The sequence below is a fragment of the Branchiostoma lanceolatum genome, chromosome 13 (assembly GCF_035083965.1).
Source record: "Branchiostoma lanceolatum isolate klBraLanc5 chromosome 13, klBraLanc5.hap2, whole genome shotgun sequence".
Classification (NCBI taxonomy): domain Eukaryota; kingdom Metazoa; phylum Chordata; class Leptocardii; order Amphioxiformes; family Branchiostomatidae; genus Branchiostoma; species Branchiostoma lanceolatum.
The window spans coordinates 8,350,584-8,374,869 of NC_089734.1; the positions used below are offsets into that span (position 1 = coordinate 8,350,584).

The 24,286-nt window shown below is 39.3% G+C and overlaps 2 protein-coding genes and 1 long non-coding RNA gene across 10 annotated transcripts in view; 1 reads left to right on the forward strand and 2 right to left on the reverse strand.

Annotated features, from left to right (window-relative positions):
* Nucleotides 1-1,965: 1,965 nt before the first annotated feature.
* On the forward strand, nucleotides 1,966-7,643 carry LOC136447595 (uncharacterized). The gene is made up of 5 exons (XM_066446604.1): nucleotides 1,966-2,203; nucleotides 4,359-4,571; nucleotides 5,564-5,704; nucleotides 6,014-6,130; nucleotides 6,337-7,643. Exons 1-5 carry the CDS (start codon nucleotides 2,138-2,140, stop codon nucleotides 6,661-6,663), a joined length of 864 nt encoding a protein of 287 aa, XP_066302701.1. The 5' UTR covers nucleotides 1,966-2,137; the 3' UTR covers nucleotides 6,664-7,643.
* Nucleotides 7,133-24,286, reverse strand: part of LOC136447593 (band 4.1-like protein 5) — a 41,991-nt gene continuing 24,837 nt past the window's right edge. For 2 of the 8 annotated variants that reach the window (XM_066446597.1, XM_066446595.1), the window contains 13 exons: nucleotides 20,194-20,300; nucleotides 19,875-19,907; nucleotides 18,560-18,608; nucleotides 18,350-18,389; nucleotides 17,492-17,678; nucleotides 16,909-16,995; nucleotides 16,191-16,223; nucleotides 15,191-15,503; nucleotides 11,865-11,960; nucleotides 11,324-11,603; nucleotides 10,924-10,998; nucleotides 10,075-10,134; nucleotides 7,133-9,315 (listed from right to left, as the gene is read on the reverse strand). In XM_066446597.1, the coding sequence (XP_066302694.1) occupies nucleotides 9,133-9,315; nucleotides 10,075-10,134; nucleotides 10,924-10,998; nucleotides 11,324-11,603; nucleotides 11,865-11,960; nucleotides 15,191-15,503; nucleotides 16,191-16,223; nucleotides 16,909-16,995; nucleotides 17,492-17,678; nucleotides 18,350-18,389; nucleotides 18,560-18,608; nucleotides 19,875-19,907; nucleotides 20,194-20,300 (1,543 nt within the window). In that variant the 3' untranslated portion in view covers nucleotides 7,133-9,132. The remainder of the gene's footprint in view (nucleotides 9,316-10,074; nucleotides 10,135-10,923; nucleotides 10,999-11,323; nucleotides 11,604-11,864; nucleotides 11,961-15,190; nucleotides 15,504-16,190; nucleotides 16,224-16,908; nucleotides 16,996-17,491; nucleotides 17,679-18,349; nucleotides 18,390-18,559; nucleotides 18,609-19,874; nucleotides 19,908-20,193; nucleotides 20,301-24,286) is intronic. The other 6 variants (XM_066446596.1, XM_066446600.1, XM_066446602.1 and 3 more) reach the window with 6 other exon arrangements.
* LOC136447896 (uncharacterized) lies at nucleotides 20,828-22,320 on the reverse strand. The gene is made up of 2 exons (XR_010757793.1): nucleotides 22,133-22,320; nucleotides 20,828-21,870 (listed from the first exon to the last, which is right to left on the reverse strand). It is a non-coding gene; the product is annotated as an uncharacterized lncRNA (long non-coding RNA).

Here is a 24,286-nt window from a genome sequence, read left to right on the forward strand (position 1 = left end):
AACAAAACAAGGAAATGAAACATTTGATCAGGACATATAACGTTACACCCGACCTTCAGCTTCGAGACATTGATATATTAGCTGTATTTCCTCCCCTGTGCCTGGAAGCCGGCAGCGGCCTTTAGAGAACTGGGGCGGGGGTGTTTGTGACTCCAAACTGGCAAAATCCCAAGACATTTATGGGAGTCTTATACAATTGTTTGGCCCTGGCTACCATTTATAGTACGCAAAGTTTCAATGGTACATGTATATCAATCCAAAGTCAAAGACCCACAACAAACTTTACCACTCTCTCTCGGACGTACGCACGCACGCACGCACGGTACGAACACACACACACACACACACACACACACACACACACACACACACACACACACACACACACACACACACACACACACACCAAAGAGGTTAAAAAACCTCCTTGCTCACACATAATAACTCACACGCACACAATGCACATACACGCCCCCCCCTTCATTTGCGATCATTCAAATGACATCATCGGAAAGCATGATACAGCGAAATTGTTCACTTCGGAAGGGCAAAGAGCAGTCTGACTTTTCCGCTGACCACGAGACGAACACTGTCTGGTTTGAATTGGAGATAAAACAACTTTGCTGAGTCGTAAAAACTGCTCCACAGATTATGCATTCATGATCAGTGAGGCACAGAGGAGGTCCGAAGTTCGGGCCTGGCGATTTTTTGTGGGCAAACTTAAAATTTTTTTTGCTGATGTCTAAGTTTGAGGTTTGGCATCAAATGGCCAGAAAAATGTCCGTAAGTTCGATTTGTTTCTAGGCTACGAAAAAATTGTCCCCAAATGTCGCCGTGACATGCAGTAAAGAGAACGTAGTGCATTGTAACTACCTGTCAAAGCGCTGAATAGCTTGTTAGAACAAACAAGTTTATCACCTTTTAGGCGCCAAAGAATCGATAAACGACTGAAGTGCTTTTGGAGGTTAGACGGACTGACCCAGTGAGAAAAGGTCACAAATTATATTCATGTATCCAGCCTGTAGCTCAACCGGTAACGTAGGGTGCAACAGTTGGAGCAAGTAGGTAATATCGAGGGGCTTTTTCGGTGACTTCATAATCAGACGACTTTTAACCAAGGATATCGAAATTCAAGTCTAACCTTGTCGTTTTGGAGGGTCTGGGCAGTTTTCAGTTGATCTGATATAGGAATCAGAAACTTGATTCGGGGATCGAATACTAGTAATTCCATTTAGACACAGAATTAACTCTGCATAATTTTGCATATTAACTGGATTTGAGGACCACATGTGGGATCGGGAGGGGTTCCCAGAAATTGGCAATTGTGTGTGATTGCCACTGTGTGTACGTGTGACTGCCACTTGGCCATATTTGGCCAGGCTGATTAAACAGATCTCAATATGAAATATTGCATTCACAGATATCTTCAAATCAAAGCATTTCTTTGATATCATCATATTGAAATAGGACCGCTAGAAACTTCTGGAAAAGTACACATAAGTTGCTTTACAAGCCGGGGGCTTTTACAACTAATAAATATAATGTTATAATCCATAGACATAACAGGAATGTAATAAGGTTTTTCCATAATTCATCGGCAGCGTTGTTGTTATATAAACGTGAAATTTGGAATGCAAACTGAGACCGCAATCTTACACTGTTTGTCAATAATCCCCACCGAAAAAAGCAATTACGCACAATAAGAATATTGGCTTGTCAGCGGCTTTTAGCGCATTTCCGAGTCGACAATAATGAACCGCAAAAATTGCTAGCGTCAACTTTTTTCTACCCACCAACCCAGTGGTAGAAAGTAGCAGGATGTGTGCAAAGGGTCCCATGGGAGAGGGTGTTACCTGTTCCAAATAAGGGCACTTGCTCCATATAAGGAGCCGTGACGTAACCACCTGTCCGCTGGGGGTCTTCCCAGAATGTGGACCAATCAGCGATATAAACAAACTCCGCGCCTCGTGGTGTCACACAAAGGGTACAACCGGCGAGCCGAGCACATCGTCTCTACCTCTCCCCGACTGTTTTACCCTCTAATCTTCGCTAACTACGTGCAAAACGAAGGGATTTGAGAAGCAACAACTCGACTTACATTCTGATCATCGCTGAACGACATCTAGAGGATCCTACCATGGCTACCGATCTGGAAAAGGCGAAATTCGTGGACGTGGAATGTACCCTGGCCCCCGACGGTCATGTGAGTCTTATCAAATGGTTTATTTCCTTGTGTTGTGGGTATTCCCCGCCGGTTGTTTTGGTCCAGAAATGGAAAGCCGGCACAGTGAATTCACGATAACTGTTAACGATATTGAAACATTTGTATGTAACAAATATACACGGTGGTTTTCATAGAGGAATGTACGATCAGACACCTCGAAGCGAAACATGCACGTAGGAAATTATCCAACCTCCCTGGCAAAACGCACGTAGGCCACTATAAGCTCTTGTTTGATCCCAGTATTTTTGTCTAAAATGCTCAAATAATTGACTTACAAACGTCTGTAACAGTAGTGTTGTTAAGTATTACTGTATATGCGTGTATTTGAGCTTTGTTGATATTTTTTGTTGTGGTTTCCCGCGGTACCGGCCGTGCCTCGGGCGTGGTGCGGGTCATGTGAGGGGATAGCGCGCGAAACCATCCATCATTGGGACGCCGTTTGGGCGGGAAACTGCGTGTGGAATTTCACGCCAATCTAACGATGTGTGAAGAAAGGAAAGCCGCCCTTTGGTAATCGTAGACAGCTATAAATAACCTGAATCGTTCTCCCAATCGCACAGAAAAATTTAAAGAAGGAAATGCCTGGGAAAGTAGACCAGGCCATTATTGTATGATCATAACACAAGCACGTGACGACTCTAGGGAATTACGATTCATAACAGTCTGCGTTTTACTCGCACTATTAATGTCTTTATAATTCCGGAAATTTCGCGTTATCAAATCCTTAGACTTGGGAATACAGCCAGATGTTGTGGCACGTAACCGCCGATGCCTATTTTTGGACGGCGGTTTTATTTGGGTTGCTCATTCACGTCGTTTGGACAAATATAGACCCAAGCGGCCGAGTCAGAGTCATATGACTCACGCCCAGCAAGCCGAGGGAATTTTCCATCATGCATGACACGCTTCGATTCAAATTTGAAACAATAACCTTTCATCGATTTGTGCTCAGGACTCATAAGAGCCGCTAAAGTGCGCTTTTAGAAAACAGTTGTAATCCGAGAACACATTTCACAAATAATACGCTGTGTTACGAAATCGTGTAACGTTATACTTTCATTGTTGATCAAAGTCAACGGTTTTTCTAACGTTGCAAAGCACTGAGTGGTAAAACATGCACAACTGCTATACTTTGGCCTTCATCAGTTCCTTGTTGACACTAACAGCTCTTTCCGTTAGATCGTTCAAAACAGGTGGAAGTCAGAACAATTCCTTGTCAATAGTACACTTGGCGATGTTCCAAGGAGCGCACCCGCCAATTTTTTGTTTACACCAACAGACACAGTAGATGCCGGTTTTGGTCAAATTGCTCTAATCTAGATTACATTGCTGTCCCAGTTTTTGGACAAGGGTATTCAGATGGTTTAGATTTCGTTGACGGTCTCAAAGTGAAGTTGTACCAGACAAAACAAAATCAAACTATCAAAGCCAAAACACACACATAGCGAATCCAGACCAAACCGGTTAGACTGGGTATGGAGGCCATAGTTTTTTTCAAATAGAAAAATGCGTCTGTTACACAGAATATTAATAATGCAATACAGAGACATGTAGAGCATCCATCAATATACAATACCTCATTCATGCATAGGTAATAGTAGATCTAATCTATATGCGCATATAGATTGCTTGATTATGAAACAGGTGAATGCCAGCCAAACCTACTGGCGGGAAATGGACAGGTTGTAAACAAGGTGAAATCAACACTCCCAGTTTGTGCAATGTCCTTACAATTGGGTTGTTTTCCACATATTTTTAAAGGTCACAACCTGAAAAGTGACCAGAGCATCCTATTGTCTAAGATGATATCTGAGAAAGCAAAGGAAACTTGAGCGCAGAGCACGAAAATAAACAGGGAAAATAGTGGGCGTTGTCAAGGCATGGCCTCGTTGGGATAGCCCTCTGGGGTCTTCAGTTTATTTTGAAGTCTCCACCAGTCATAATACAGCATGCCAAAGAAGCAGAGAAAGATATGCTTTGTAAAGGCAACATGTTTGTTTTGTTCAACTGCCAGGATTGAAATGTTTGAAGGAATGAGTAAGACTAACATTCGCCCACGCAAATGTTTTTGCAAGCACAGTGTTTTTTGTTTTGTTAAAGCTGACTTGAATGTTTTGGTCTATGCTTACTGCAGGTATACGTGGCACACCCAGACCCCAAACCCACTAGTACGAAGGGACTGATGATGGTGACAGCGGTCGTGATGGTGGTGATGGTGTTAGTAGGGGGCCTTGCTGGGACGGCCGTGTGGCGTTACCTGGATGGTAAACCAGAGAACAGTGTGCCGCTGACTCCTGGGTTCTCCTCATACATACTGCCACATCATCTGGACCAGGAAAACACTGTGGTAAGGGAATCTTACAAAGGAACATAAAGTAATTTATCCCCCAACGAATGAATTTCAAAATACTGAATGAAAGGACAATGATGGGAAAGATGAAAAAAGAAATATAAGGTGCAAGCTATGGTGAGGTTATAAGCATTCCATGATCTAAAAGAAAGAAAAATGGACTGTTACCCATCATATTGTTTGTATAACTTTCTGGGTGTGACCAAATTGTTTCATTTTTCTTAGATACAGAAAATTTGTCCCTTCCCGCACATTAGATGACAAAATGGCTTTTTGCTTTGCCTCACTAACCCTATATAAACTGTCTTATTCATGAAAACAACGGCCAAATGTTATCAGCCAAATGTGCCCCATCTTCTGTTTTGGTATCCCCTCCAAGGGAAAATATTTACCCTCCGTGCCACACCCCCAGTGTTATCCAACAGGTAAACAAAGGGTTGTTAACTGTCGTATTTATAGCCAATGGCAGGCGGTCCGGATGTTTGTCTTTTCTTTACCTGAAATTCCGACAGCTTTCACAGAACCCTACCACCACCCAGGTGTGTTTACTTATGGGTGACAAGTTCTGGGATATGTGCCAAGGGAGGCTTATCCCAATAGTAAAATGCCACAGAAACAAACAACAGAATCCAACAATATTGACTTCCTTGCATGACATATGATGCACCTGGGTTGGGAATGTGGGGGAGGGGGGCCATGTTAAATACATAAGATAGATTATCATGTTAACATTCATATTCATAAAGTTTGTTACAAAAGCAACCCATTAATTACGTCTATTCCATCAAAGCATATTGTGTGTTAAAATCCTTCAAACATGTATTTGCACACAGACTTACAAATGCCATCTTAGAGTTAGACAAATATTAGATATAATTTCACCCCATTCAGTTCGGTAGGAGGCTTTGATGTCAGCTAAAGCAAACTTCTGTGGTGCAAATTTGCCGTAAGGATTAACTCAGAGTCATTAATCCTTTGTATCTCAGCAGGACTACGTGAAGAAATACCACGTGTACGGCGAGGATATCTCAGAGATCGTCGAGATCGACACAGAGCGAAGAATCGAACGCTTCGATGTCCCCGACAACGGACATTTCCAGAAAGTGACAGTCATCATGGATTTTGCCAGGGTAGGTGGAAATGTAGATTTATCAGCTTTCATAGATAAACTGTATTAGGAGCTCATGCCAACCATGTAAATATCAATAATTACAAGAGATAGGCGGTAGTCATTGATAACATGGGAATGATGCCTGCATCTTTGCCACACCTAATATGGTGCTAATGACAATTTCACTAGTTTTGTGCAGTGACATTTGGACTGCACCAACATTTTACTAAATGTTGGCTATTTGTGAATGTCACAAGGCAACCACTGTTGGTATACTTTACATGTCTGGGTGCAAGTATTGACAATTTTCAACATTTTCTTTACGCAGAACCTGACAATATACAAAGACTACAGTGACCGCATGTGCTTCCTTCGTCCACTTGAGCCCGAGTTGTGGCCGTCCCCAGAAGACTGGAGCCAGGCTATTATGGACATTGGCCAACAGGTACGTCTTTGAAATGGTGTTCAGACTAGTGTTATATAGTCAGATAAGAACTGCTCAGACCTTGAAGAAATGAGCCTAGATGGTACTGGAGTAATCTCTTAGTAACTTTACATTTCATAGGATTAGACCTGAAGTTTACTGTCCTTTTTTTGGCTTTATTTCATTGGCTGAGTGTTTGATTGTTTGTTTTGTTCTCTCTTGTACAGGAAATCTATGCGGAGGAAAACCATGACCCTACTGACCGCATGGATGAGATGATCGTGGTCGCTCCGGAGGTCACTGACCTACAGCTGCTGGTCAGCGAGGATGTCGTAGTCATGTGTGAAAACCACCGCGCTTTCATCGTTGTGCCCGTGGACTTTTCACACCACGTCGCCAAGCGGTCGGCGAGAAAAACTAATTATCTGACATCCCCCTGGAGTGGTGGTAAACATAGCATCAAATTCGCTCCGTCATTCACAAAAGGACAGTCTAAGAAACACAGAAATTTCCCTGAGTCAGATTTAACAGGTATTTTCAAGTTCCGGTTCTAGAGATGTGCTGTGTTAAATTCGAGACATTCTGAGTTTATGAGACTTGAATTTAACTGGTAACTTATTCCATTGTATAATATGTAAAGACCAATGCTGTGTGTGAATATTTTCACGGCACTGTATATAACAAGTTTGTTGGGGCTATAAGAGTGCTGGGCGCTTTGAAACACTTTAAAACTGTCATTTGCGGGAATATTATTGATATTGTGAGCTTTACTTCTCACTGGTGTGAGCTGTTCTGTACATACACCCTTCCCCGTATAGATAGCTGTAGTATCTGTGTATCAACCTAACAGGGTATAGTCATCCTTAGCAGTGTACAAATTGAATTTTGTGTCCAATGTTGAAATATTCTGATCACATTTGTATGATTGACTAGTAGCCTTTTAGATATAACAGTCACTATTTACTTGAAGAGTTCAAGTCTGGATTTGTAGTAAACATAAAAAAAGACAGTAGACCCTCAATGTACTGTTCAAAGTATGCATGACTGTTATTTGAACCATGTTGAATACATAGTCACAAACAATGGATTCTATTCCTAGCTCAGTTGGTACGGTGCATCTTGTAAATACATTAACATTTAATGTACATAATGCTTGTGGTCTAATTCTAATGAACATCAATTGTTACACCAATATCAAAACTGAAAATTGTAAATGACAACTAAGGATTACACATAACTGATAGAACATATACTACATGTATATGTAATTGTACAGGTAATCTAGCAAATGCAGGGAATTTTGACAGAATTCACTGACATTAGTAAAAAGTACATACTAGTATAAAATAGTTTGTGAAATGCTCTGCTACACTATGCACTAACTGATGGGACAACAAGTCTTTTTGGCAACACCACTCGGGCAGAGCCCTTATACTCACATTGATGACATTGTACTATTAAGTGGTGGAATGTGCAACATATTTCCATGATATATTGTTCAATCAGAGCACACGAATAAAGAATGAAACAAGAACAGTTTTGTACATTGTGGTATGGATCTAGACAAGCAAGTAGAACAGGGCATAGTGATTATGAATTCCAAAGAAAGGGTGAAAAGAAAGTTAATGTATTACAGTACTACAGTGAAATGAACACTGAAAAAGTAAGTACCCAGGAAGGTACATTGTATAAACCATAACGTCTTAAGTGCTAGAATTAGAAGTACAGCATAATTAGATGTTAATCATCATTTCCAACACTTTCTTCATTGTTTGTTCTTAAAATACAGTAATTTCACTACCTTGCAGTACTTAACCAACTTAACCCAGAATATTGGTCTCTACACGACATTGAATGGGCTTAAGCAGATACATCAAATATGATTGGCATTTGATCAAACAGGCAACAAGCCCACTGAAACCTTAACCGAAAAGGCGCAACATTTGTCCCCTTATCATATGACCCACCAGAGAATGGGTCTTTCCATTACATGAATATTTGCTCTACATAATACATGTCTAACTCTACATAAAGCCAATTCTAATTCCCTGCTGTTTCTAGCATTCTCTTCCAATCTAGGGATCACAAAAAGTGTTTCTACATTCCTGTAAATAACCCTGTATTCGCTGGTCAATGAACTACAGAAAGTCAACTAACTTGCCACAGGTGTCCGCTTTCAATATTGCTTTGTCATCTTGTAAAAATGTTTAAAATTCAAACATTACGTCACCTGATTACCTGAATCAAATTGCATGGGATGATAATCCACATACAGTAGGTCTACATGATGTTGTCTATTTCCTAAATATGGTTGCATCATTTAGTGAGAAAATACTACCTGTTTAAATCAGTCCTACCCTAGCACTTATGATTAAGTCTTGACAATTTTCTTAAAAGTGCAGTTTTCTGTCCACAAACGTTTCAGGCATTAAACCAAACTCAACTTACTATTAAGATCTGCTAAAAGGGTAAAAATTAGAATTTATACTGTACATATAATATACATAAATATCATAAAATGTCCTGCTATGAGAGGCAGTGGTTAAAATCTAATATGCAACACTACTGTGTTAAAATGGTCAGGGTAAAAGTCTAAAATCGTACTGCTGTATTTAGTCTAAAAGAAGCAGAGGGAATATCTTAGATTCTTCAAACAACTATAAGTTTCCCATGATGGACATTGTGTATCTAGCTAATGAGGAAAATTTGCTTCAGCCTTGCAGAATTCTTACGAGAAAGTTGCATCTTCTCACTTCCAAACACTTCAAGACAGACCATAAATGCCTTGGTCAATGAATTTCTGTTGCATGAAATGATGCTCTTGCATTATTACAAAATGTTGACTACCTACCTTATGAACCTTGGATGAGTAAGAAAATATAACTATCGATTATTCATATGCAAGGTTGATGTTTTCCTTTGCATCTTGTTATAAAACCTCTTCCTTCCTCGCGTTACCTTAGTTTTTATTACAATTGTGCTGTTAGCATCATTATCTTACAATAGAGGTCAGAGGTAACAGGTCAAAGTTCGGTGGTAAGTATCTTCTTGTCCTCCAGAGAAGAGGTAGAGGTTCTTGGTACCGTTTTGGTGGTTTTGACCGCAGCTGAAGATTTCGTCCTCTTGATGACGATCTGCTCGGGCTTGCTCTTATTGGTCAGGCTGGAGGCAGAGCGGGTCACGATGTTCGGCCCGAAGGATGTCTCCTGAGGAGGGATTGGATGAACAGGGTTAGAACGTACGTCAGTAGCCAATGGCAGCTTTCGTTAGTATCAGTCACTTCATAACGTGACAAGTTATCCTTCGGTCCCATTTCCAATCCGGGCTGTTTGCGAAAGCGAAAAATGCAAAATGCATATTATCAAGAAAATACACAATATATGGTTAGGAGTAATTTTTTAATGTTTTGTGTCCGTAGTCTATGTCTTTTATATCATTTTTTTTTTCCAACAAGCTGCCTGGCCGGGCCCCGGATTGGAAATGGAACCAAAGCATAACACAGGCCAATAAATCACATTTAGTAAGTATTCTGAAGCCTGTATCAAGCATCGCAAACACAGCCTTATTCGATTGAACAATACAACACACTGGTAAGAAACTATTACTAAATTGAGTGCAATTTCCAATGCTTAGTCAAAGTTAAACCTTCAAGTATCAAGGACAGTTAGAACTGGGTTTTACAATTGGGCTGTAACAGTGGTAGGGTTAATCTACTGGAAGGGTTGATCTACAGTATTTAGCAACACATCATAATACATTCACAAATGGAAAAAAATGACTCTAGTTCCTTCTTCAATGTCCTTTGAACTTAAAGTAACAGTCAAGTATTTACTCCGGTTTAGTCACCTATGTACATGTAACCAGGGAGAAATATGTGGGTCGTGTTTACTCGAAAGTGTAATGCCTACAAAATAGTTTACTGTGAACCACACATCTAGTGTTGCGCTACAGCTAGGTCCACTTACAGTGTACACATGTGTCTCTGGGCTGTCAGGCTGTTCAGAGCCAGGGCTCCCTGGCAGGAGCTAGGGAAGGGGGAGGGGGGCAACAGATATAGGGAGAGCGAAGAGAGGTGTGGGGTACAGAGAGTTAGAACCCACCACAGGATAGTCGAGAAATCACCTCCAAAGCAGATGCAATGTGAATTACAGTTACAGTTAGCCTTTAGAAATCTACACGTTATCTTATTTCAAGTCTAAACAGTACGTAGTTGCAGACAGCGAGTTTTGATAAAATGCAGACTAGTCTGAATGTCGTCTTAAGTTTTTAACACATATTTTGCACCAGGAGCATCCATAAGTCAGTACAGTGGCCCCTTTCCATGCTGCATTTTCTAATAGATAAAGTCTTGTTTAACTTTAAAAGCACCATGTCCTACCTATACCACTGAATACTGCAGGGAAGCGTTAAATTTGATATAGAATAGAGAAGACAAGTAAGAACCAAGCACAATTTGAGCACAAACTTTGCAAAGCGAAATAGTAGGTGGGACTTTTTTCTAGGGGAGGGGGGTCAGGCAGAAATCAGATAAAGACAAACATGTATCTAGCCTAGGCTATGTTATCAAATCTGTACTTGTATGTATGTATGAGTTAGATATGCCAAAATGACGAGCATTATCGTCAGAGTCATATTATATGATATATAAGATACTTCATTTTTCACTTTGCCTTAAGTTTCTTTTTGACAACCATATCAAGGTAGGCAAACAGTTGAATGGTTGAGTCATTGTACATGCAGATCACTTACAGTTATCCTATATTCTGATAGGGGGCACAACTGTACATGTTACGCTCAAAGACCACATGACTTACCAGAGGGACAGTGTCATCAAACTGGATGAGATCGGAGGTCTCTGAGATTTGTCGTGTCCGAGTTGGTGACTTCTCCTACAAAAGTCACAACAAGGAGACAAACAAATTATTTCTGCTGACTAACATGTATAAGTGGGCCATTAGGAAGCCCTGCAATATTTTGAAATCCATTGGGAAAGTTTTGCTCAATTGAAGAAATCGTTATACAATAAATTTGCTGATCAGAAAATTACATGCGTCATAATCTTAACTATGTTTGTCAGTTTACTTTTAAAATTCAAGGAAAAAGTAGACTAAAAAATCTTCTAACTGTCCCAGGATTTAGCTTTCTTTACAATACCGTATCACGTTAACGTTACCAAGCTAGAAGAACTTCAAAATCCATTTTGAGGTTCCTTACCGAACTAGACACTGATGATGTTGATGACTTCTTGGGTTTCTCCACGGCTGCTCCCCCCTCTGCACCCAGACAAGTGGTACCATCCACGTTTAACACCAGAGGCGACAGTGTGATGGGTTTCACTGTCTCTGCCTCCTCTTCCTTCTCTTCTTCTGGGTGATCTGTTCCATTTTCTTCAATCTTCTCTTCTTTTTCCTTCTCCTTCTCCTTTTCTCTGTCTTTCTTCTCCTTCTTCTGTTTCTTGGTCTTCTCCTTTGGTTTTTCCTTCTCCCTCACAACTCTAATAACAAAGGAAGACAACATTTGTGATCAAAACAAGTGAAGACAGTCAAGTATGTACATGTACACGCACAAAAAATGTACTTACTGTGCGGGTACAAAATACAAAGGAAATCATTGACAAAATAGAAGTAATAACTGTTAGAACTACTGCAACCTACACCTTAAGTTTAAATTGCGTCCCCTTGTAAAATTTTAGTATGGCTACAGGAGAAAGGCATACAGAGATGGGAGGGGGGCAAGGGAAATGCTGCATACTTACAATTCTTCATCACTATGGGACTTGCTCAGCAAAGCCTCACTTTCATCGTGGTCAACATTCAAGTGAAGAGGAGACCCCGGTGGAGAGATGCTGGTACTGCAGGAGAAATAAAAACATTTCTCTCAGTAATATTCTTCATTTGGAGAGAACAATATTGCAAAAACAGCTACGTGCATAGCTTGGAAAAAAACACAAATACAAAACAAACGCAAGGTTGTAACACCATCAAACGAAATGTCATAATCAGCATCAGATGGGAACAAAAAATACAAGACGAAAGCTTCCCAAGGTAGCGAAGCAACCTTCCGTATTAGTGAGGAGCAAGAGGAAGAAGATTGGTCAATGCAGTGATTGGAAGGCTGTGGCCACTTGGAAGCAATGGTGCAGTGAACACAAAATAGCAAAAGGGCTGGCCAACAACTGTGCTGTTTTTCACAAACAAGCTTTCTAAATCAAACCAAAACGTCCAATTCTAATTCTGTTTTTCTACAAATGATAACAGATGTACATAGATGTCAACTAGCTACAGATTGGTTTGTCCTTTTTAGGAATTGTTGGCCTGGCCTTGATGTTTGTAACAAAATTTGGCTGTAATAATGCTGACATAACAAGGGTTGATCTGTTGATAGCAGAGTGAGTGTGCTCAAGCAAGGCCACTACAAAACAACAACAACAGAGGCACACTGCAGCTACTCTACGGAGTCTACACAACTGTGAACAAGTCGGATGTCCACTTACATGCGCTTTGGGACGATCTGCAGTAAAAATCCTTCATTGTGTCCGTTTCTATCTCATGCATAACACACCAGATAAAACACAAACTAAAAGAAAAGGATTCACTCCACACAAATACATGCAGACGTATATGTGGCAAGTTTTATTCTTGTGTCAGCAGTTTAGATTAATACTGTTAAAGACGTAGCTTAAGTATGCAGTATTAGTATCGGCAATGACTGTTACTTTTGCAACTGTGAACATGTTGACTGTTAAATCCTGATTGTCCTATCAACGAAAGTCATTGTTCAAATCATTGTATACTTTTTAAGTAATTGAAATGCCTTTTTGTGGATTTCAGCAAACAGTATCTTACTCATCTTGCTTAAAACATGTAAATCATACACATTTCCTATGACTCCATTCAAATGTCAACCACACATTGTGTTTGACAGATAGCATTTAAGCATCCTTTGTCACAAAGTTCATGTCACATTGAAAAACTGGCAGCACAAAACAAAAGTTGCAGCTGCAATTCAGGCAAACATCAATAAGTTGAATAACATTGTCAGTCTCCTCTACCATTGGAATATAGTATCAATCATCCTCTGATTTGTTATAAAAACTTGTAGGTATTTATGCTCTGCTAAGTACACTTATGGGCTAGATGAGAAGGAAAAGCTGTACACTGTTATATTATGCTTTGCTGCTCCTGAGCAAAACTATGATCATGCTTTCATATAATACAAATATCTTCTTTGCCACGCCAAAGAATGCACTTCTTAGGTCTCTATGTCCAATGTTTGTGTCCATAAATTTTGTCTCCGTTTAGTATCAAGTACATTCACAACTGATTAAAATCTTAGTTACAGGCTGTTGGTACAAGTACATCTTAGCACTGTGAAAAACACACAGGCAACATGGAACAAATCACAATTGAAAAAAATCAAAATGACGACATGAGCGAGGGGGTAGTGTTAGTCTGAGGATATGAAATGACAACACCATGGTTAACGTTAGATGCACAAATTCCCCAACACCACACGTCTATGAAAACGAGATGACATGAAGGGGTTAGTGACATGACATACTGACAGACAAACATCCAAAAATCACAAAAAAAGCATGTGGGTAAAAGCAATCTCTTGGTGACATGAAACTATATCTAAAACAATGGCATTTTTTACACTTGCTAATTCTACACTACACTGGTACATTGCACCTTTTCTACATGCTTGGTTGTTAAAATCTAAACATATTGTTATCAGCTGTGTTTGATAAAACATCATTTTGTCCTTAATAACTGGCAAGCGCTACGTAGGGATGACATTGTATCTGTCTAACTTTTACTTCAAGTCTTTTGTAAGTATCAAATAATGTCCATATTTTTAAAATCCATCATCTGCACAGAAATTGTCATGACACGATCAAAAACAGCCAATCACATGATATAAAAATATCATGATTATCTCCAGCTGGTAGCGATTTTGCTACAATGAGAATGTTTCAATAAAAAGGATGTGCTTTACATTTTCTTGTTTCATCATCATTTAAAACGGTTTATGTATCATCATGTTAAAAACTGTCGGAAGCAATTTTTCTTTACAAAGGGATTGTCAGCACTTAGTTCATTTACTCATCTTCAACATGTATTTTTAACAAGTTTGCATCAGAATATTAAAAGGCTCGGTTGGTTTGTGGTTAAAAGATTGTCTCTAGAAGAATGCAGATGTTTGAGGCGGAACGTAAGTTCCGCTCCTAGAATGACGAGGAAGGTACGTACCGTTCGCAAGGACGGAATGTTAGGTGTCCGTGGTGACATGACGCGACACGGTAGTTGGGGAGGGAGGGAAGGAAGGGAGAGGTTACGGTTAGTCACCTTCCACCATGGTTGTCCATTCGCAAAGCGTAACAAGGACATACGTTTGTACTTTGCAACATGTGCAAGCTATAAGCTAAGCATGATGCACAACACAAACAACACACTTCTCTTCTTAGCAGTTCACATGTACAACTGCTGGCAATACTGATTACACAACTTTAACACAGACTTAACAGCAACAAGATTTGCAACATCTATCCAACATACTTGTAAATGTCCACTTAGTCTTAATCTAGGACATTTTAGTGTCAATATGATATTATCACAACCAGGTTTTAGGTTTCGTCTTTCAATAATGTTGCTACCTCGGTGAAAACGCAATGTTTTCGGCCAGTGTGTTTGTTTGTTTGTCTTTTTACCTTTGTTAAGATTCAGGGAGAACAAAGGCTACTACTTGTTTTGTGAACATCTTGGGCAGCATTCTGATAATTTGCAAAACATACACAAACACGCAATCCTGCACCACATCATAATCACCATTTTTAATGAGAACATTTTCCCCGTAGGGTTTGCAACTCATACCATTAGCACTGTAACTCACCAGTGTACCAGCACAAATTTGGTGCAAGAAAGCACCAATAATAGAGCACTTAATAACTCTAGTAAAAGGCTTGATATCAACAAGTAGAAGAAACTTTGTTAGATACAACAGTGAGAAAAAGGAGGAAAAAGTAGAAGGAATTTTTCAAAATAGTGAAAAATGACACGAAAAAAAAGAAACTTCTCTTACCACACTTCTTCTTCCTCTTCTTCTTCTTCAGAGTCCTCCACCTCTTCCTTTACCTCGTTCACCTTCTTTACCTCTGTCTTAGGTTCAAGGGCAACAGTCAACGCCTTCTTCTTGGCAGCCTCCTCCTCCACCTTTGCCTTGAGGATGTTACACTTCATCTGGCCAGGAGGGATCGGACGCGCCCCCGATAGTTTGTCGATTGGCTGCTCATTGTTTAGGTTGACGTCTTTCATTTTCTGTTTGGCCTTTGCTGCTTCTTTTGCCCCACTTTCCTCTGAGATACCTTTCAACCTGACGGCGGCTTTCTCTTCCTCTGTTGTTGGAAAGAGGTGAAAAAATTGTCAGTGAATTTGAATGCTTGTGACTACATTTAACTTCTAAATTGGTTTTAGTGGCTTCATTGTCTTGCTGATAAGATTTTGTAGTTTTTCAAAGCCTTTGGGTAAATCTGCAAAAGTTCTCACAGTCAATGAATAATATTGAAAATAAAAATTGTTTGTACAAAAAATTGTACAAAAAATTGCTTCTTTGGCAAATTTTCCAGATGTCTCCTTATATTGCATAACTGGGCCACATTTTGCAAACATCTCAATGTAACAACAATGATTAATAAACTTTTTCAAGAAATGCCATGGGCTAATTTCTATCTCAAAAAGTGTATGTAAGACATCAACAGTTACTGTTTATTTCAATATGAGTGTAAAATTAGTGTGCTTGAAGAGTTATGCATCTAACTGTATATATATGCAAATAATAAACCTATGGTATTGCAAAAACTGCAAAAAAAGTGCAGAGTTAATGAGTGCACCCATCACCAAGCAAACCCTTTCAACCACCCCTACATAAACATAGAAGTAGTACAGGCCAATACTATATATGTACTTGGCCAAAACCACTTCTATCAAGGGATGGTTGTAAGAAGGACTAATAATATTAGTCTACTTAAACACCCCAGTTACAACAACTGCTACAAAAACACCATATTTGTACAACACTTCACCTGGTCTTGTGACTGTAGCATTACCATGCAAGGCTTGGAAAAAAGGAAGAAAAAATACACATATTAGCTGTGGTCTGCTTTTCATCCATAGTGCCATTATAAGGTGCTCAGTGCTCGCAAAGAGGATTGAATAAACATAAACTTCTCATGGGCCGACATTTTCTGGACACACCTTCTTGACTGAGTTTCCCTAAAACAGCGCACTTAAAACCAAATTAGTGCAAAACCCTTTCTAAAAGTTTGAAGAATTTCTTTTTCAATCATTTTTTTGCAGCAGCCCAATACAAAATCCTTTTTATAATCGGCCCAGGTACTGAAAAAAAATCTCTTCTGGTAAAATTCTGGTAATTTATCCACTTTTCTGATGGCACAAACAAAACACTTCAAATCATCTCCTCACCACAACAATAGTGATGGTGCAAAGATGCCAACCAACATTTTCTTACCATATCGTTGAAGAGATTCATCAGTCACGTGTGATTACAAGATACTAGAATATTCTTCAATCAGTGACTGAAAAGGTAACAAAACACATACCTCAAACGACTAGGTCACTCCGTGATCAAGATGTACAGTCGACATCGAAAATTTGGAGGTACGTGTTTTTTTACCTTTTAAGTCACTGATTGCAGAATGTTCCAGTAACTTTCTTACCATAGTTACTTAAAACTCGTAATGTATTTGTTAGTGGACAGTATTCTAGTAAGATTAAGCTTACCACTCAACATGGACGTTACGGGCGACCCGGGCTGGGGTTCGGGGTCATCTAAGGTTATCAGCACATCATCAACCGAAGCAGCAGGCACTATGGGTAAGCAACAACATCGACATTAAAGTGCCCCTCCCAACATGGCTCCTGCCTTGGTTCACGCATTTTGCACAAATTCAACACTGACAACAATGAGGGAGGGGGGTATTGGGACTTTCATCATGAAAAAGTTGGAAAAATGAAAACACTTGCCGCAAGGGGAAAATTGGGAATATGGAATGAGTTTTTTGGGGGGGATTTGGGTATTTTTGTTTGGTATGTTGTTGGCAGAAGACACTGTGGGATGTTCACATTACTGCACAACACTGGAACAGTCAGGCTTTGCTGGGAAAGACATGAGAGTAAGACCACAGTTGCAAATATCCTGACTGAAGATGTTGTTCTGAAATTTTTGTCTTAGTAGTGCTGGCTTTCAATGTTGAATGTTGAAGGCCAAATTAAGTATAAATTGATGGCATTTTTACGGTTCCTTATCGTAAAAGTCTTTCCCAGCATGCACCTGGCTGTTTTCTCTGATGACTGTGATACTTACCGCTCAGCCCATTGGTGGTGGGTGAGGTTGCCGTGGGCGATACAGCGGGTGACGTCGGCATGGTTACGATCGCGTCCACCTCCACGACAGCTGGACTGGTCACCGCGGCTACGACGGGGGTCGGGGTGGTGACCACTGCCGTTGCAACGGTTGTGGTTGGGGTGGTCGCTGGGGTCTCCTCTGATGGCTGCAAACAGAAATGTTGATGTTGGAGACAACAGACATACTTGACAGTTAATCAGGGAGGCCATCTAAGAGTGGATCTACAATCCCATCTTTAACTGCAGGGGAGGACTTGCATAGAACTCCCCAGTATATGGGACCCACCTAAGGGACTATTTTGTTGTTTCACCGCATACATTTTGTTGTACCTTTGAAGTTTACATACAATGATTATGACTTAGTGACTTGATCACATCTAAATCTATCTACTAGTACACCCCCTTCTGCTAATTCATTCTAGTGATGCTGAAGTAGAGTGGATGTCACTTGAAATGTCCGGAAGTATTCACCATGTCTTATTCAAATATAGAAATTGATCAAAGAAATTTTAACATATCAACTTTTAAATGAACATTGAGAGGCTGAGTTTGATGTCATTGCTTAGCTAACGCTGAGTGCCAAACATGTTTAAAAGATACTTTTAGGCTTGTACTGCAAGTACAATGTAGTAATTAATCTAACCAGACCAAAGCTTTGTTGAATCTTTTAAAACAATATTTCATATCCGATAAGCTGTACGAAGTGTGAAGCCAAGACACAGTTATAAAGCAATGCAATAAAGATACTAGTACAAGGTAAAAAACAGCTAAGACTATAGAAGCTTCAAGTGTACAAAATACTACAAATGTATCTTACCTCCTCTTCAATTGTTGGAGTAGGACCGTTGGTTTGTGGTCTGAAAACAAAGATTGTAACGTTATTCTTTTATAAGCCACCATTGAAACATCCATGGAAGTGACACAATCTGAGATACAAAAACATTATTACCAGACAATACAAGCTTAGAATCAAGAGTATTTGATTTTCATAATATGATGAAATTCATAAAAACAATTTATGTGATACCTTGTGGTGACAGGTGAGGATGTTCTCAGAGGTGGGGTTGTGGCATTCGCTGCACAAGAAAGACAAAACAGATCTATAGATTTGTAGCCAAAGTTTGGAGTGTTTGCTACAAGTTCTTTTACACTATGCTGTTATTTTCATTGGAAAGAAAATTTAACATTTCTAACAAGCACTAGCCTAAAATTACTTATAATCTTACCACAAAAATGTGTGGACAACATTAAAATAGAAATTTAGTTTGTCAATAAAGAATATGGTGGTTTTTAATGTTCAAACTTATGAAAAGTCAAATATTTGAATGACAATTTCCCTTCAAACATAACTTACTGATATACTTGAAATAGAAATCAAGAAATAAACACATTGGTGACAACTTTTAAATGTTGAAACACTGAATGTCATCCCTGCCATAGACAACAATGGGTTAGAAGCAGCAATGATGGACATAATTTCACAGTACTTTAACAGCTTATTAATATTTCAGGACTAAAAATCCACACTCAAAGGTCTTTCTGTCCAAGAACAATTGCTTATTACGATGACTTCCTGTCAGAAGCTTTATCTCTTTTTGAAGAACAGCAAGCGTTTGAATGTGAATTTTGAGTTCCTGTCATTTTTGCCTTCAGATTGATAAAAGTATTGTTGTATTTGATAGTTATCATTCAGACCATGCTCTATGTTGAGAATGGACAATGAACCAAGCACAATGGACAACAGATGACACCAGGAAATGGGGAATCAGACAGTCGTCACACCCTTAGACAGTAGCTATTGCCTGCCAGATGTTGCTACATTAGCTTTTGCCATGCTGAGCTAAACCAGTGCCCTAGACACTTCTCTGACAAAAGGACAAATTGTTGTAAGTCTGGTCCTTTCAAGAACTTTGGCAAGGCACCAGAAGATTATTCTGTCTGGTGTACTATTACATACGTCTACCAAATGTCATTTTTTCACAATATTCAATTTTTTCAAAATAGACAATTCTATACATTATATAGGGAGTCATTCTACAACTATATTCTTCAAACCCTTCTGATAACAGGAATATATTTCAAAATTTCACCTGCTTATTTCCAGTATTATTCTAACACTACAGTGATGTAAGAATCTTTGATGATTCTCAAATTTTCCTTGCTAAAACAATGAACTGATTTGGGGTGGGCTTCTTCATACCTAATCCTACATTTGCCAAATGACATCATCAACCATCGAAGTACAGGGAGACTGTACAATTCCCACCAGTGAAATGTTAGGTCATTAGTTAGTAGAGACACATGGGCTGGGTGTGACACATTCTATTTCGGATCATACACACCCATTGGGCTTCCAAGAATCTGCGGCCTCACAACTGAAAGCAATGGATGCATTCACATGTTACACACTTCCACAGAAAAACTCAAGGCATCATCATTGTCTGGCAAACATTAGACGCATCATAACTGCATGCCTAAATACAACCAATAGTGCAACGTACACATAACATAATATTATAGATAATGTTAGGTCCTCAAGCCAGTACCTAAACAATATGGTATCATTTAATATAAGAGAAATATCATGTAACACTGCCAATGCTTGGTAAAGAGCTATGCTGTAAGTTTTGTTTTCAGCGAGTTACGTTCTGGAGTACTTACGTCTTCTGGAGCTCTGTCGCCGGGAATACCGCTGGCTCGGGCGTCTTTCGAACTGCACCGTCCTCCGCGACTGGCGATTTCGTGCTGTCTGGTACTCAGTTCTCCCGCTGTGGACATGATATATACACTAGTAAGCACCTTGAATTTGTCAGCTGGCTCTAACTGGCTGGACCTGTTGCCATTCCTTGTAACATTGGTCATTCATTTAATTAAGGCTTATGATGTTTGATGCCATATGTGAGAACGTGTTAGATGCACAGGTATCATAAAATTTCATTTGTCAGTCTAAAGAGAGAGGATGCTTCACATTTGATTGTGATATTTTCTGTTCAATTAGGTATTCCAACCAAAATTTCAGAGACACAGTACAATGCAGATTTTTACTGTTTCTGAAAGAGCTGATTTAGAGAAGTAAAATACTTTTTAAATGAAGCAAATATCTTGAACGGTTGCTGAGATATGGCTCCTTGAAGTTACCAAAATCTGTCCTACAAACGGCCGGCCGCGCAATTAAACATGAAAATGAACAAAAATGCCTTTTTTGAGGGGTGATAAAAAGGTAAGTAAAGGCTGAAAAGCTTATTCTATCTTATAGACTTGTAATATGGACTACTTAGAATCACTCCATAAGGTCTCAAACTTTGATATCATTTTATTATGTTTTTTTTCACAGGGTCAAAGTATGCTTCTCACACCAAATTACTCAGGTGGCAGCGTGACCTTTGACCCCTGGAGAAGGAAAAATCCTCCAAAGTTCACACAACTGTATCATTTCACAGGAGCAACCCTGTCTTCCAATATTTCACACACATTAACATCCACTTGTGTTCTTTAAACAAGAACAATCATCTTACCTGTACTTATTCTAAAAAATGATTAAATTAAGGGGAAACAATTCACATTTTTGGTTGCAGCCTATGGTGTTTTGCCAGTATACATCAGTATTACAGTAACTGTGCCTGGCACCGGGTGCAACTTGAAGACTGAGTATGATACTTCAAATACTTTTACAATGTACAGCATTATGTCATCTTCTATTACTAGAAAATGTTACATCAACAGAATGTCAGCTATGTTAACTGCCTTAATAACAAGGTCAACTCAGTCAAAGTCAAAGGTAAGATTACGTACATATGTCACATTATTTTTTGATGAGTCATGATGTTACAATACATTAACAGCACAACTTTACACTTTCACAATACATTACATGTTTTTACTATCTTCTTTGGCTCTTTTTAACTATCAAGAGGTAAAATATTACTACAGGTAAACAATGTAAACACTGCATTTATGACACGATCAAACATTCAAGGTCAAAGGCTGTCTTCAGTAAACACAACGTACACAGATTTCTTGGATGTACATGCACATAGTTTTACTTAATTTATCTAATCATCAGTTGATACAATGTACACAACCTTTTATAAAAACAAGCTTACTTTTAACCCTTTTCTATGATAGCAACTGTCGTTACTATTTATTCTTACAAACTTAATACTCAGTCAGTTAGTGAAACTGGCTGCATAACTTGTCAACTTTCAGTTTGTCCTCGGCCTCCACCATCCAATATCTCCCCCCACTTATTGGCATGACATCTACATTCTTCAAGACAAACTTCTTCTCCACTGGTCTTATATCAGCGACATCTGGGAGTTGCCAGTTGGTACATTCCTCCTGAAAAATACATTCTTTTGCTTTTAGTAAATATGACTGTGTCTAACATGGAGATTATGTTAGTCCATCTGCGTCAATGACGATCTATCCTAGTACAATGTACCACACCATCGTTCCACTGATTTGTATCACATATTTGTTTCTCAACTTATGACAGTCAAGTAAATGTGATTGTGAAGAAAGAATCAGACTGCATGTGACTGAACTCTGTAAGATACATCTACAAAATCTGGAGTTAAGATTTGAACAAACAGATAAATACCTGCAACTGGATGAAAGAAGGTAAGTGTCACTGTTTCAACACCCTCTTCTACCACTGATCATGGGTACCAGGTTGGCTTGTCGTGGAGGTCGCTGTACCACACTGCGACAAACTCACCTGGTCAGTAGGACACTGGCTCTTGATAGTACTCGATACAAGAATATAATATTTCAGGTAAGTACAGCAGTTATATGATTTTTGCTACTCTACCTAGACCAGCAAAGTCAAGCAAAACAACCCATGGCACAAAAAGCACTGAAACAATTAAAGTTTAATTTCTGAACTTGCTTGTGCACAGTTGCCTTTGCTTTTGTTCCAAGCTCTGAGAATTGCTTTCTGTGCCATGCTGTAAAGTGATCCCAGGTGTACTTGTCACTTTTGTCTATCAGCGATACTACCTCTAAAACACCTGCAACTGTGTCAGATGGGAACTTCCTGCCAGGTGAGTCCAACAGACTCTCCAGTGTTTTACCTGACAAGGAAAATACGAACGGTTTTATCAATAACTAATCTGCATACTGGCAATTATAATCTTTTTTGTTATCGATGGTCATGAAAGTTACTTTGAACTTAATTATTCAATAACAACCGTTGTAAGTTAAATGTAGCTTTCCTGTGATCACATCCAACCAGAAACCAATTAGTGGCTTAGCGACTGAAAATTATTTCTCGTTGCCCTTTTTATTTACTCTTGTCAATAAACAAGTTCATAAACATTTTGAAAAAATTGGGCATAGGTTCGACGCTATGACCCCTAACCGGGGGCCAACGGTGCCATCAAGTTCAACATATGAAAAAATACCCAAGGTATTTTCCACTTGGAACTTGAGGCAAGGAACATTTTTTTTCCTAAAAACAAGACTTAAATACTGTAAAGAAATGTTCATGCAAAGTCGACAAATGATAAAAATACACAATGTTATTGTATTTTCCACTTGGAACTTAAGGCAAGTAACATTCTTCATCAAAAAAATTCTTACAGAAAGTTGAATTCTGTGAGACTTTTCAGAGATAATACTGCAATGGAATTTTTTCGAAAAATTGGGCATAGGTTCGACGCTATGACCCCTAACCGGGGGCCAGCCGTGCCATCAAGTTCGACAAATGAAAAAAATACACAAGGTATTTCCCACTTGGAACCTGAGGCAAGTAATATTCTTTCATAGAAAAAAAATTACAGAACCTTAGATACTGATATGGAATTTTTCAAAAAAAAATTGGGCATAGGTTTCACACTAAGTTATAACCTTCAAGTTCAACAATCAAGAAACATAATGTATTTTAACTTGTGGCAAGTAACACTCTTTCATTAATAAAAATGCTATGACCACTAGAAAAAATGCTAAAATACAGTCAAGCATTTCAATCAGCTGCAAGCCATAACAGTACACATACAATCCTTGATACAATGTATGCACTCTCTTGTCTATTTATTAACTTCTTGTATGAAAGTTGCAAAAAAAATACCATTCAAACTGTATGTCAGCACACCAAAATGCACAAAATTCTAGTTTACCTTGAAATTCCGGCTCCATGGTGTAGAAAACCATTCATTTGTGCCGCTCTATGGGCAAACTGCGCTCCAGCTTGATTTTCGCGCGCTGGCGCGACGCGCGCGAAACGTAAACAAACCCTTTGTTTGCCTCAGTAAAATGGAGCTCGCGATTCGCGGACGTACATTCAAGGGAAAAACCGATTACATCATCAGAAAGCTCTGTTTTCTGCCGTTATTTTGACACCGGTGACAACTATAAACGGGTAAAATTTTACGTTCGTTTTAGAAAATGAAAATTTCAAAAATTTTTGAATCGCCGTTTCTACCCCGAATTTTCATGTTGTGTACTTGTCACCGGTATCATTTTAAAGCTCGTAATCTGCTCTTGAATATGATGCTAGTTTTACTCTACTGGTGCTGAGGACGGCAACGCGCAGGCGCCGTAAAGACGGGAGTTCCCCCGGGCGCTGCAGGCAAAATGGAGCCCGCGTTCGGCGAGGCGCGCGCCCGGGTCACTCCGAGCCGTTTTCATCGGCCAATTTCTGGAGTTTTCGGGATCGTAGAACCCCAAGACCGGCATTTCTCGAGAGACAAGTTTATATGCTTCATTTTCATGTACAACACGGCTATTTTAGGGGAATTATCTTTGCGCCGTGAAC

Coding starts and splice junctions, on each gene's coding strand:
- LOC136447595 (XM_066446604.1), top strand. CDS start 2,138: ATGGCTACCGATCTGGAAAAGGCGAAATTCGTGGACGTGGAATGTACC. Junction 2,204..4,358: donor CCCTGGCCCCCGACGGTCAT/GTGAGTCTTATC, acceptor TGCTTACTGCAG/GTATACGTGGCACACCCAGA. Junction 6,131..6,336: donor TTATGGACATTGGCCAACAG/GTACGTCTTTGA, acceptor TCTCTTGTACAG/GAAATCTATGCGGAGGAAAA.